The sequence below is a fragment of the Pempheris klunzingeri genome, chromosome 9 (genome assembly GCF_042242105.1).
Source record: "Pempheris klunzingeri isolate RE-2024b chromosome 9, fPemKlu1.hap1, whole genome shotgun sequence".
In the NCBI taxonomy this organism is placed as follows: Eukaryota; Metazoa; Chordata; class Actinopteri; order Acropomatiformes; family Pempheridae; genus Pempheris; species Pempheris klunzingeri.
In genome coordinates, this window is record NC_092020.1 from 6,269,239 (window position 1) to 6,283,534 (window position 14,296).

The 14,296-nt window shown below is 42.3% G+C and overlaps 1 protein-coding gene across 1 annotated transcript in view; it reads right to left on the bottom strand.

The window, feature by feature from the left end:
• aff2 (AF4/FMR2 family, member 2) overlaps positions 1-14,296 on the bottom strand; it is a 134,863-nt gene continuing 120,567 nt past the window's right edge. Inside the window, exons 19-27 of the mRNA XM_070836869.1 lie at positions 13,241-13,490; positions 12,176-12,309; positions 10,565-10,628; positions 9,700-9,836; positions 5,963-6,034; positions 4,034-4,127; positions 2,478-2,530; positions 904-1,133; positions 1-122 (exon numbers count right to left, since the gene is read on the bottom strand). Of these exons, the coding sequence (XP_070692970.1) occupies positions 1-122; positions 904-1,133; positions 2,478-2,530; positions 4,034-4,127; positions 5,963-6,034; positions 9,700-9,836; positions 10,565-10,628; positions 12,176-12,309; positions 13,241-13,490 (1,156 nt within the window). The remainder of the gene's footprint in view (positions 123-903; positions 1,134-2,477; positions 2,531-4,033; positions 4,128-5,962; positions 6,035-9,699; positions 9,837-10,564; positions 10,629-12,175; positions 12,310-13,240; positions 13,491-14,296) is intronic.

Genomic DNA, 14,296 nt, shown 5'->3' on the forward strand with positions numbered 1-14,296 from the left:
TTACAGCAGGTGAGCCTCTAAGCGGAGCCAGTGCAGTCCCTGCCTGATGTATCGGACCAGCTCAGTCATGCTGCTCTGCTGACTCAGCGGCTCCATCACCAAGTCCAGCTCCTGGAAGAACTCTACAAGGGGGTGAGGGAGACACACGGTTACTGACCATCAATGAGCCTGCAGCTGCTTGAACTAACATAAAACACGTGACTACAGGGCCATAAAACCAAAATGGTGATTTTGAAAATACTAGACTTTAAGGCTTCAAGGCAGAATGGCTATCCACAGACCGATGGGTGGTAGTTCTGTTCACTTCACTTCTATAGTGTGCTGCTGGTGATGACAACGTACGAGTGAGCTTGACAAGTTGTCAGCTGCTTGTTGTGAGCTACAAACTACAACTTGTAAGGCTAGTGGAGGAGGATAAGCAGGTTCTCTTTCATGTCTGGCTTCTAAACATGTGAGGAAAACACTCCTATAAATAATTCCTCTCCTCGGCATTAGAATGATATATCCTAAAGTGATCATTAGTAACACTTCTGTCTATTTTTAAGGCTTACACACACTTGGCTTATACAACTGGCGTTAGTTTGCAAACTGTCACTTGTTCTTTTTCCATACTTTGCAGTTTCCAGCAGCATATTTCTAGACTTAATTATTCATCTCAATACTGTGACTGGACAAATGTTATAGTCTGTAACACTTGCTGTCAGGTGGATGGTGTAAAAACTCTGAGGTGTTGGTTTTGCTATAACATACTGGGGCTCAAACTTCATCAGGAGATCTTTGGCGAGTGTAGTACAAAAACGGTTACCTGAGTGTGGATTGTTTTTCACCTTTTCTCATCTCAGTAAATGGGATTTGATCTGAAAATAAGAGCCATGTAAAGTTATTTGTCATTTGCAGGCCTACCTTGGCTGTCAGTGGCCAGTCTGTCGGCCGTCTCCCAGTGTTCATAGCTCCGCAGGATGTTGTTGGTGATGTTAACGTGACTGGCAGCCATGTGGTGAATGCGTTGAGGAATAGCCACGCTTCCCGACGAGCCGGGGGCGCCTCCAGATCCTCCTCCTGCTCCTCCGCCCCCTCCTCCGCTGCTGGCTGGGGAGGGGCTGAGCGAGAGGGGAGATGGAGTCCCATTGACCCTGGGGACACCAGAGCGAGAGGAGTGAGTCCCAGTGACACAGAGAGATTTAAACCGCGAGGTCCTGTAAGCTGGAGGGGCTTTTGAGCTACTTGAAAACATACAAAGAGGAAAATGTGCACTTGTCTGTCAGCAGAGTGTTAAGTTGTTACATATTGTCCCAACAGACTAACTGGTATCAAAGATGTGTCTGCCAAATCCTGTCTTCACTTAGTTTTCTATTTTTAAAGATAAGACCACGCTAGATTTTGGAAGCAGGAAAAACACAGCTACTGGCCTCTATTACCATACATTCAGAGTCATATCTGTGGCCCTCTAATGAATGGAGGTTCAATATTAAGTCTCCTTTTTGTGTTCACCAGCTTTTCACTACCTTTGTGAGTCTGCTGTTTGGTGCTGGGTGGGTAATGTACAGTAGCTTTATCAGAAATCACTACTACTGAAAACAGCTGCCTCCTGTGACTGGAAACAACATTAATGAAACTGAACCAAAACAGTAGTTTGCAGGGTCTTAAAAGCAAAACAATGAGCTGAAAGACACCAAGATGCTCTGCAGAGCTAAAGGGAACTAAAGGCTTTATCGCTATGAGTGACACACTTCACATTACATGTAGTCATTTGATCCTTTTGTAGTAAAACCAATGTATAACAGCTGAATTAACAATGATACATTATGCTAACGTTTATAAAGCTACACATTAGTAAGGAGGAAATAACAAAATAACATTTTGTTTTGGCCTTGACTTTGCTGGGAACTGTATCAGGCAAACAAAGGAGTAATCATTTCAGGCCTTGAGGCTATACAAGTGTTAAATGTGAGAGGGTGTGTGTAGCCCTTGTGGTATTCACTGTATAGTAACATCAGTCACGCTAGTACAAAGTGCCCCCCCTGCCTTGCACAGCTGGGTGTGTGGCTCTGGCAGTGATGTAATGTCTGTGATGTGGCCTTGACCCTCGCTGACCCGACGGCTTGTGCCTGATTCAGTGCTGCGAACACACACACAAGCGCACACACTCTGGGCTCCGGTCCTGCTGTTGTGCAGCGTCAGAGCTGTCCAAACTCATTAGCTTCACATCCTCAGCTCCTCCACCCCTCTCCTCCTCCATCTATCATCACTCCCTCTCACCCGGCACTCGGCAGCCCCTCCAGTCTTCTCCTCACATCTACAACAAATCAATCCCTTTATTTGCATCCTGAGGGGTTTGTTTGAGGAAGTGGCTGTCAGGGACGGCATGGTATTTTACAGCAGAGCTCCGGTGAATTATAAATTCTCAATTATCTATGCGAATGAGGGGGGTGGGGGTGGGGGGGTGATACTGCATGTGTGTGTGTGTGCATACTCACTTCCCATTGGTTCTCCAGGGTGAGGGCGCTTGGTGGGAACTCTTGGCTGAATTCTGGGTCACAAAAGGACAAATTATCAAAATGTATTTTTTGATTTATAGTATCTGCTTTACAAGCAAAAATACTACGGAATGAAGAAAGAGGAATGATCACATACACCAAAAGCAGTATTTTACTGATTTTCCCCATCAAATTTGAAGTTACAGCCAAAGCTTAGCTTAGCATAAAGTCTGGAACAGCAGGAAACATCTAGTCTAGCTCTGTCTGAAGGGAACACAGTCCACCTAACACCTCTAAAACTTAATAATGAACTAGTTTGTTTAATTCTTATAAAAGCCAGAGTTGTGGTTTTACAGGAGGTTATGTACTGTTTTACCTTTCAACAGAGCCACGTGGGCTGTTTCCTCCTGTTTCCAGTGTTTTATACTAGGCTATGCTTACGGCCTATGCTTACAGCAAGATAGCGCTTATCTGTACGTTAAATATGAAGCTACAGCTAAGACTCATATCTAACATACAGATAAGCGTTATCTTGTCTCCTCTTCTCTCAGCAATAAAGCAGGTAAGCACATTTCATGAAATGTCGAACTCTTTCTCTATTTGTTTACTGGTTTAACGGGGTCAGTGCATAATGACAAACATCGCTGTAAATGCACCAGCGTTAGCCAATGGGCTATTTGCAATCAGCAATTTAATAAGCAATAAAACGAAGCCTAAAAGCTCAACTGAATTTGTAATTACCTTAAAATAAACTTTTGAAATAACACATAAAGATAAAATACAGAGTCATGGATTTTTATTGCTGTTTTTTGCCATTACACACGGTAAATTTTAGATTAAAATCTTTCATTTGATCATTTAATTTAATAATCATTGTAAACAAAAGCATTAGCTTAACGGCTTAAGTTAATAAAAACATAAGCTGAACCCCACTGAGCCACCAATTTGCCCCATACTGTATCTGTAATTTCTTAACACTAAATTGCATATAATGGTTTTCGATAACGAGCACCTAAAATCCACATTAATGTGTCATGTGGATAAGTATATTACAGAACTGGCTGCACTGTTTTTGTGCCATTTCTCTCTGAGAATGAGCTGCTCCAACTGATACTGGTTATATTTTCTTTCTGTCAACACATACTGTATGTACACAGCCTGAGCACACATACAGCTAAAGCCCCAGTCAGTCTCTACCCAGAAATCCAATCCCATCAATGCAAATGCTGCACTGTGATAATGACATCCTCAGTAATTAATTAAACTAAACATAATTAATCAAAACAAGCACATTAAACCCTAACAATCCACTGTGATGATTGATGGAGCTAATTAATACATTAATATCAAAAAGAAAGAATGGATTTTAATAACGTCATGCAAAATTAATGCACAGGCACCATGAAAATGAATATGAAATGTATTTGAGGGATTGTAATTGGCTTTTCATGTTTTTCAAGCACAGAGGGAGAAAATGAGAGCGAGGGGAAGGAAATAAAGTCTGTGTCCAAGTGTGTGTGTGTGTGTGTGTGTGTGTGTGTGTATGTGCGCGTTACCTTGAAGTACTCCATGAGCGACCGCGAGTACTTGACAGCATGGTCTTTCTTCAGATGGAACATCCTCAGATACAGCAGAGACAGACAGCGGTTACTATGGAAACAAAACCATTAGAAGGAAGATGAAACCTCTGTATAAATTCCCTTTAAAGCTCCATCTGCAAATATTATTTTCATGTCATTCACACAAAATGCACCCGGACTTCAAACACGGCCCACAAGTCCTTGCGGATTAGGAAGAACTTCAATGAAGTTAAGAATGTGGGAAATGTATAATATTATTATATGATAATATAAAAATCCACATCTGTGCTTGTGAATTGTAAATTCATTCATCCACAGAGCGATGCACTGTGAATAAAAAAACAGAAAATAAAAAGGTTTTAGGGTTTTAGAACATTAAAGGCATGTTTCTAATTCTTTGTAGTGGGGTTGTATTAGGCACTTGTTCATATTTAATGTATTACCTACTGTACCTACAGCAGGCTGGAGTGCTGGCAGAGACACTAAGGCAGGGAAAAAATTTATTTTAGCCCTTAAAAAAGCCCCACCTAACAGAATGAGCATCAGTTTAAGTGTATGCTATATTCAGAATATTTCAATGGAATATTTCATTCCATTGTCAGACAGCCCGTTCTGACAGAAATGAAGCTCTTTCTCTTCATTTGCTGCAAAGCCACCAGACTTCATTGACAAAAACAGTAATTGTATGTTGCACAACGAGACTACTGTTTCCTCATTGTGTGACTAGTGTGACTGGTGTTTTAAATGATTAGTTCAGATACAAACTAGTTCATTGATCAAGGCAGAGATGGCACAGCGAACTCTTGTCTTCTATGAGGTAAAAGTACTTTTTTGTCAAGGAAGTCTGGTGGCTTTGAAGAGAGTAAAGAAAAAGAGAGAAAGGCTTCAGCTCTCCATGGGAAAGGGCTGTGTGTATATGTGATGTAAAGCTGTGAAAGTGTTCTAAATATAGCGTACATTGTCACTGGCTCTAATTTTTTTAGGGGGGCGTTTTTTAAGTGGCTAAAATATGTTTTCCTGCTGTTCCCATCCATGGCAGTACATTGTTTAGCGTATGGAAGAAACCCCTCCTGCTCCTCTAAACTAAGGGCATGCCAGCTACCATCTACTGTAAGTAATACACTGACTATGGTGTGTCTCATTTAAACACCACTTCAGAAAATCCAAACTATACCTGTCAGGGAGCTCTACATCCTAATACTTTGTGCATGCTTTTCATTGTCGAGTGTGTATTTCATAGATGGCCTCCTGTATGTTTCGACTGAACTGCAAGAACCACTCGTATGAGATTTGTTGGCAACGAAGTGGCATGAAGGAGTGATTTAAGAAGAAAGAAACATTCACTGGTTTTCTCTTATTCAGAATTGACTCTTTGGTATGAATGAAATTCACAAGTGGTGCAGAATGCCATACAAGTCGTGTACAGATTGTCTCCTCAGGGTTAAAACACTAAAACTACAGTGCCTTTATCTGAAGGAATCGCGTGTTCTTCACCATCTTCACTCAGGTCACTGTCAACACGGTCGCTGTCATGTCACTCAATAGTGTACCGTCACTTACAACAAGCCCGTAATATTCTCTTGTCCATCTGTGTTACTGAACTCTTTGGCCTCACATCTAAGTCACAGACTGCTTAGCAAGTTAGCAAGAGAATTTTCAGCATCCAACGCTCAAACATTTGAGAGGGTATGAAATGCAACGACATTTCCTGAGACTGGGGGACGTTCTAATCACCTAAACCCTCCAACAGATTCTTAAACAGTTTGCAGAATTATTAAATATCAAAAAATCTACATAGTAAGAAATTTTTGAGCCATTTTTGAGCCATGTAGTTAAAATGAATAATATTTGTTGCTGATGTACGGTATGTTACACACACACACACACAGAAAAAGAGAATCATACCACAACACAGCTAGTTTCTTCTCAGCGAAGGTGGCTGAATGGCTGGTGAAGTTCTTCAACCTCATGGCATACCTGCAGAGGAGAGAAGCTCATTACTCATTCGCTGACATTTCCAGTGATTTATGGGCTTGAGATGAAGGCACGCGTTATATTTCTCATGGTAGTGAATACATGTATACTCAGGGTTCACTTTAATTAGAAAATCAAAGTTAAAATCATTAACGGCGGCTCTTTCTGAACACAGACATATAAAAGAGTGACATGTCAGTTAGTGATTCATTCCTTCAGCCCGCTGACAGCCAGCATCCACCCTGCTGAAGTGCCCTCAGGCAGGACAAGCTGCAGGTGAGCTTCAGACCATGTAGAGGGGTAAATGTCTCCTTTGTTATTGATTAGGTTTTCAAAAAATGCTGCCCTCGGTGACCTTGCTGATTGCTTAGTGAGACGGCTAATCAGTCAAAATGAAATTCAGCAGTGACAGGTGAACCAAGGCACAGGAGTTGCACCTTTATACTTTATTGATCTCTGTAGGGAAATCCTTTTCTTCTGCTCCCTCCTCAGGGAGATCAGAGGCCGGAGTCGCAGATCAGCAGCACTGCAGCTGGTACCGATTCACTGTCTTGCTCAAGGACACTTCAGCGGGATGAATGAGCGCAGACAAGCAGGGCTTGAACCCGAGTCCTTCAGTTAAGAGACTCTCTTCCCACTACAATAACCTGCTGTCAACCTGCCTGCTTTCAGAGCTAGCAGCCATTTGTTATTCTGTGTTTGCTCTCTTAAAGTTGCACTTAGTGTCATTACACACTGGCAGCTCTGAGAAACAGCAGACATCCTGTGATGTAACACTGGTTAAACTGTGCTCATTAGCAACCCTGCAGGTCTGAGATGCCTTAGACAAAAAATACAGTGTTGAGTTAAGACATTTCTGAATGCAGCACTGGCGTCATGCTAATTAGGCTTCAGTTTTTATTTAAAAACAGCAGCCCAGTGAGCTTGGGCCGATAAGAGAAGTGATGAGATGGAACACACGTTAAGTAGCCACTAATTTATTTATTTTTTAAGAAAGAATTAGGGAATTACAGTTTATCATAGTTACATAGTTGGGTTGGGTTTATAAGCAGTTGTTGATTTCCAGAGAAATTTTGTTTTAATCTTAGTAACTAAGAAAATGACAAAAATCAATTTAAACCAACTTAGATATTTAGTTGTCCTTATTCTAGAAGAAATGAGTGGTATTGCTGCACTCATAACAGGCACCCATGTTTGCTGGGAACATTTGTGTGGTGTATATGCCTACCAGTGTTTTTATTGAGTTTTTTATTCATCAAAATGTGGAGCATATTAGTCTTTATTATTGCCTTTAAAGAAGTAACGGTTGGTGATATATTCAAGTTTTCTATCAAGCAAACACATTATTCTCGACGTGTTCCTGAGGAGTTCTCAACTGTCTCTGGCTCAAAATAACCAAAAGGACACAAGTGAGTTTGTCTTCCATCACTAATCAGCCTGTCAGACAGAGGCCTGATTAGAGGGAGCTTAGTTCAGTCCAGCCAGGTGCAGTATCTCCACATAAAGTAACATTATCATGTATCACTGCAGCTCAGAACACCACACATCCTTATCCTATTTTTCATGAAGAACTTGTGGCATGGCTACAGTTTCTTATGATGATTTAGACCTGCTAGCTCACACTCTCGTTGTCTAAATACAGCTGAGTATAGCTGCTTTAAAAAATACTGTCGAACCTTGCTTCCTGTTTCACTGTTGTGGAAAACATTCCAAAATGCTAAGGAGGATAGACCGTTGACAAATGTCCTCCACCTCACTTGGATGTTAGCATTTCTTTTGCGATCACACCGGTTGAACCCACTCCAGTGCATTTCTGCTCGGTTGGCTCTTCTCCAGCTGTTCCTGGGGCGACCTATTTTCCCTGTTCCTTGGGGGTTGCATTTCAGGGCTTCTCGGATGATGCTTGTGGCAGGTTTTCTGAGGGTGTGTCCAATCCAACTCCACTTTCTCCTTCAAATCTCTAAGTCAGTGGGATCCTGGCTTGTTCTTTTGCACAGATTCAGACTACTTTGTCTTTCCACCAGATGTCTAGGCTGCATAAACACTAATACATCTGTGTTTTAAAATGCATAACATTTGCTACGTTTATGCTTCGCGCCCACAGTACTCCTGTTTTTTCTGAACCCCTGGAACAGAGAACTTTCAAAACGTCGATGACCCCATTTTAGATCAAAAAACCACTGGATTGTGTTTTAGTCTGGACGGGCAGAAACAGAGACTTTCCATTCTGATTACTGATTGGGTCTTATCTGTCATGGTGTGTCCCGATCATGTGTTCCCTTTTTTGAAAGAAAACAAAAGATATCAACCTTGACTCATGGATTTATTATACCATAGGGCGTACCAGTTGTTTTGCAGTTAAATTCTACACTGCTGCCTATATGAGCAGACAACAAAATATTATTTGAGCGATTTGTGACAATACTCGTGTCCAATGTGTGATCAGCCCTACAGACCTGAGTTTTGGGTGTGGCATGTTGTAAAGCCTTTTCAGCTTTCATTCTTGAGTTGTTAACTTTCACTTTGTACTCTCTCTCCTGTGTTGGACTGTGTTGAAGGTTTCCTGTGTTATCCACTCCTTGTTCTTATGGGTCCTTCTCCCTAAGGCCCCCTCACAGGTGGAGCTCCAAGCAGCTTTCGCGTGTTCCCGCTCCTCATTTAACCTTCCGTCCTCCTCAGCTGCAGCTCTGCGCTTTCCCTTTGAGGATATCCTTGAACCGCTGAAGCACTGCTGAGGTATTCAGTCCTGTAATTCGTTATTTCACTTTGGCCACTTTGATGTCTCTTCAGCCTTATCTTGAATTTCCCTACCAGGAGATGGTGATGTGAAGCTGCACCCGCTTCTCCTCTTGTTCTGACATCTTCTTAGCAGATACTAATGTCACTGATTTGGTTTTCTGTGACTGAGCTGGTGACACCCGAGTTGTTTTGTGGATTGTTTTAAGAGGGAATATACGTCTCCCAATCACTAGATTATTATCTCTCCATTTCCATTCATTTTCCGTACTCCATGTTTTCTCATTGCTGCCTCATAGGCTTCATTTTGGTGCTGAAGTCACCCATCAGGATAATAACATCTCTGGCTTCCATATTACCAAGTAGGTGGCTCAGTCACAGAACCTGGCCTTGACCTCTGTGTCTTTGGTGGGTGCATAGCATTGGATGATGTGGACGTTTACTCTCCTGGTCTTAGTTTTGAAGGTTGTGGAGATGCAGAGAGCCTTTCTGGTGTCCTTTGTCATCATGATAGCCACTCCCTCTGTACGCTTTGCTCCATCATCATCATGTCCGGAGTAGACAATGGACTCCCCATTAGCTAATTTGCCCTCCCAGACGGTGTCCATTTCCTTTCTGCCAAGCCCAGCATTGAGAGATTACAGTGCACCATTTCTTTGGAAATTTGGTTAAACGCGCTTGGGGTAGAAAACCCCACCCAGCATAGATCTTAAGGTCACTAGAATAAAATAATATATAATCCAATACACTGGAATTGTACCAACACTGACTTCATTTCCCTTATAATTAGGACCAAATAGCACAGTGCTTAGAAGGAACCTTCCTAAGAAAACATATCTTTATCAGCTCCATTCTACAGAATCATTGGAGAACTAGAAATTTCTGTTCACCACATCCTAATTAGTCATTTCACTTGTCCATCCATATAGTACCTGATGAGCTCTACAGTCTCAGAGTACATGGTGTATGGTGATTTGGCCTCTAGTGGATCTCGCTCCATAGCATTTCCACACTCTATGAAGGAGAGGGCACCGTCTGCGTAGTTCACCGCTTTACCAAATTTGTCCATCTATACACAGAGAGGAAGACAGAAAAACAGACAAGCATGAGTGACAGAGACAAAGAACAAATGTGACAATGAGAAAAATGAGCAGAAATGTAACAGAGGATAGACAGAGAGAGAGAAGACGCGAATAAGACAGAGACAGTAAGAAATGTCTTAACAGCATTGTGGCAGACACATAGGGTTCTCTATGAATAATCTCCCTCTAAGATGCAAATCCCCGGATAAATCCGAGGAAACAACGCGTAAACATAAGATAAATAACAAGTTAAATAAATCTCATTTCATTGTTCGGGGGGGGGGGGCAGATAATTCTTTTGATATTGTATAATCTTGCAGACATCATCAGTCCTTGAATGCAATGTTCCCTTGGAGACAAATGGCACAATAAATAACACAAATTATACAGTACAGTCCTTGATATGAAATAGATTTTCAGTCTTCGGAGACTCGTGAGCGTGCACACACAACAGCAGTGATGCTCACATCTGAACACAGCAGCACACACATAATTACAGTCTTGACTGTACAGTAAATGTTAACATTGTGTGTTTTTAAATCATTTTCTTGCTGTCTATGTGTCTGTGTAACTGTCTGTCTTCTCTTTGCCTCCTGTAAATACTTGAGCATGGAGGTGTAAAAGCTTGTGTATGTGTGTGTGTGTGTGTGTGTGTGTGTGAGACCTGTGTGTCTTTCAGTGATTGCAGAGTGACTCACGGAGGACAACATCTTACCAAAGCATCGGCCTTGTGCTTCAGTCTCTTGGCCTCCTGCATGTAGTAGTCTGCACTGTGGACTCTGGGAACAGCGAAAGAAGAACACAAATAGCTGATGTCTGCACGGACGTGTCGTTGAACAGAAACTAAAAAAAAATGCATGTTAGAGTGATTTACATAATAGCTGGCTATGAGCCGCTTGCAGTGAGTTATATACAGTATCCTGCTTAGGTACACATACCTCAGGCTTAGTGCAACCTTAGTATAACAACAAAATATGTTGTTTCATGAATAATGCAGGAACCCTTAGGGACAAATATGTTACAAGATACATCATCTTTTCAAGTTTCACAACTGGACCAGTGCTGAGGTAGTCATGGGTATTTCCCAACCTACAATACACTCATAGGCCACCGTTTGGCCTATGAGTGTACTGCTTTAAAGCACCAATATACAGTGTGAAGAGGCATCATCCCTCAAATTAGGTGAGTTGTTTCAAAATAAAACAGCCACGAGAATGCAGTAGAGGCCCTCACGGGTCCACTCTGTTCCTAATATCTGAAGCCTGGTCTGCTCGGGTTGGGTACGATCTTGTTGTGTTGCTGCGAGTCCCTGTCTCAATCTGAATCTGGGTCTGAGTGGACTGGCTGTCTCTGATCACATAATGTTGCAATATAGTAATATGGATATAATCGTAATGGGAGAAAAATATGGAATGTGTTCTGTCCAACCCTGCTCATAAGAACCACATTCAAACTGGAGAGGAATAAGAACTAGATGTCAACAGACACTGGAAGTGTATTGGAAGTTTTTTTCAGAAATGAGAAGACAGTGACAGCTAGCGGAGGGGAGGAGGTCGACTCTGCTGTCCTGACTTCAGTGGGGAGTTCATTCCTATAGCACTAACAATAGGAGTGTGACTAAAAGATTAGCAGTATGATATTATTGAAAAACATGACGAGTGGCCGACGATCCGCAGCAGTGATTCATGAAGCAGAGAACCACATCAGCAGTCCACCCTGAACTGGTCACCAGTCAATCACAGGGCCAACACACAGAGACAAACAACCACTCACACTCACACCTACGGGCAATTCTAGAGTCACCAGTTAACCTGCATGTCTTTGGACTGTGGGAGGAAACCCACGCAAGCATGGAGAGAACATGCAAACTCCACTCAGAAAGGTTCAAGGCTCAAACAGCAAACTGCTGGCCAGCAGATTTGAACCTGTGAAGCAACAGTGCTAACTGTGCACCACTGTGCTGCCCACCTCTAGAATGTACCACTCTAAACATAAATGACTGGTGGAGATCATTAGTAACCACTCTCTCATGTAAAAGGCAATGAAAGTAGTGGAGCCTTTCGCTCAGTCTACCGTCTGCCAGAAATGTTAAGTGTTTCCACTGGAAAAGCACTTTGTCCCTTTGTGCCATAAAGCAGCCAACCTGTCAAATTCACCCCGGTAGGCCTAAAAGTAAAACGTAATGTTTACAGTGATTATGCGTAAATAAAGAAAACTGTCTCCGTCCTGTCTTACATGAATGTGTTTACTTGTCTTGACCGAGAGAGAGACTCCTAACTCACTCAAGATGCATCGCATTTGGTGTGTATGGTGTATTTCTACATACGTGTCGCTAAATGACAGTCTTGGCCTGCGAGATTCAGCAGGATCCATCACCGGTTCCGACCACACCTCCGAGTCTGACTGACCGTTGGCATGGTAACCGTCCCCACTGGGCTTCTCACCGTGGGCGTCCATTTCCTGTAGTAGAGAAGGCGTCAAGTTCAAAGTTAATAGTGTTATCTATAATTAGGAATGTGTGTTTTTTTAACAAGCAGCTACTTAAATTTCATTGTTGGCTTCTCGTTCACTGATGGATTTACTTTGCCAGCTGAGTTAGTGGTCTCACTGTCTCTGTTCTGAGCAGAGGGTGAAAGAACGGGACACACTAAGCCTGAGAGACGTGGATAAACTGACTCAACTGTCTCAGTCATAGTCTAATTGTCCCTTAAGTTATTGCGCTAAAAGTCATTTGTGCCATATGTAGATGCTACAGTACGTATGGTTTATAAAGTCACTTTGAAAATCCATATGACAAAACTAACATGTACATTTTTAGTTTGGGAACAACCTTCAAAGGGAAATCACACATCATTTTTTAAAAGCTATTTATGTAATTTCAGAAATACTTCTTCTACATTTAGTAATTTACTGTGAGCTGTTCTCTACTGAACGCTCTGCTTTGTGTAGGTGCGTCATGTATACAACAAAGCACTCTTATTTTAGCGACTTTGGCTCCTGAATCTCAGCCAAACTGCAGGTAGGGAGATATGACTCATATTGGTGGAGATGTGTGTCACGTTGTAGATTCACATGTTTTAAGAATGGCATGTCATTACCGCGGGGGTTATTTTTGGAACAGTGTCTGGTGAGCAACTCAATCTTGCACTAAGACGATAGTGTCACTGGCTCACTATCACTCCAACACAGTGTGCACCAAGGTGGGGACAGTGAGGCAGAGCCAATAATCTACCTGGGAGACATGCATTATTTTAGGGTCTTAGTAAAGTCATCATTTAGAGTGCAAGTCGACCAGCAGACCCCTCCCTTGAAAGCTTGGTGTAATACTTTAATAGAAACACATTTGCTTATGTAAAATGATGATCATGTGATCATATTCTCCCGCACTTACGCTGCCATTTCTCGCATGCGATGACAGCTTGCCTTCGCCTCTCTTGTGTCTGTGCGAGGAAGAGGAGGAGGAAGAGGAAGTGGAAGCGGAAGAGGCGGAGCAGGGCAGCATCCCGGGGGCGCCGCCCTCCTGGCTGAGAGAGGAGCTGCTGTCACATGTTCGTTTACGAGGGGGGTCGTCAGAGAGGGGCGACAGGAGGGGTGGAAGCAGCTTCTCATCGCGCCGTCGGGACTGCTTCCTGTTCAGAGAGCTACCGAACAAACACACACACACGAAGAAACAAAAATGTAGTGTGATTTTTCATTTATTGATCATTAATTGCTTGTTCCTGTTGCTAGCGTGTGATTTACTTCCTTGTTTCAATCAACACCTCGTGCTGCTGCACTGCTTGGTGGCATGTGAGGATGAGAGTGAGAGGGAGTCCCCATTGGTTGCCAATAGTTTTTTACATTAGTTAATGCACTTTGACAAAGAGTCATGTTCTTCTTAACACTTAAGGCATGTTGAGACAAACAAAATTCCTAAAACAAAGAATCACACATCTTGTCCATAATCTTGTCTAATCTTAACAATAAGAGGACAAAATCATACCAACAAATGATGACTGACAAATAATCAATAATGAAATAGTCACTAAAATGCCGTAGCAACTGTAAACTGAAAATACCTCATGAGGGGCGAACAGAAAAATCTACCATAAACCAGAAAATATGATTTTAATATTGTTACTAGTGAAACTTAAGTACAATTTCAGTCTTTTTTACGCGAGCCCTCCTGACGCTGTTTTCGTTTGCTCCTAAGATAAAGTCAAAGTGTCAGGGTGCTAAAGTCCTACTGTGTAACTTTTTTGCTGCTTTTTCAAAGAGCTGGCTGGCTCTCCTCCATTTTTCAAAAATATTCCCACACACCGTCCCACTGAGCTGCCCACTGCAACCCCCACAACCGGAACGTACGACCTCCCCGGTCTCATTACCCTCTGACCAAACTCTCACTCCACGTACAACCCCTTTACCTGCTGTTGGACCTTTTCTGTGACTTATTAAGATCCTCCTGTAA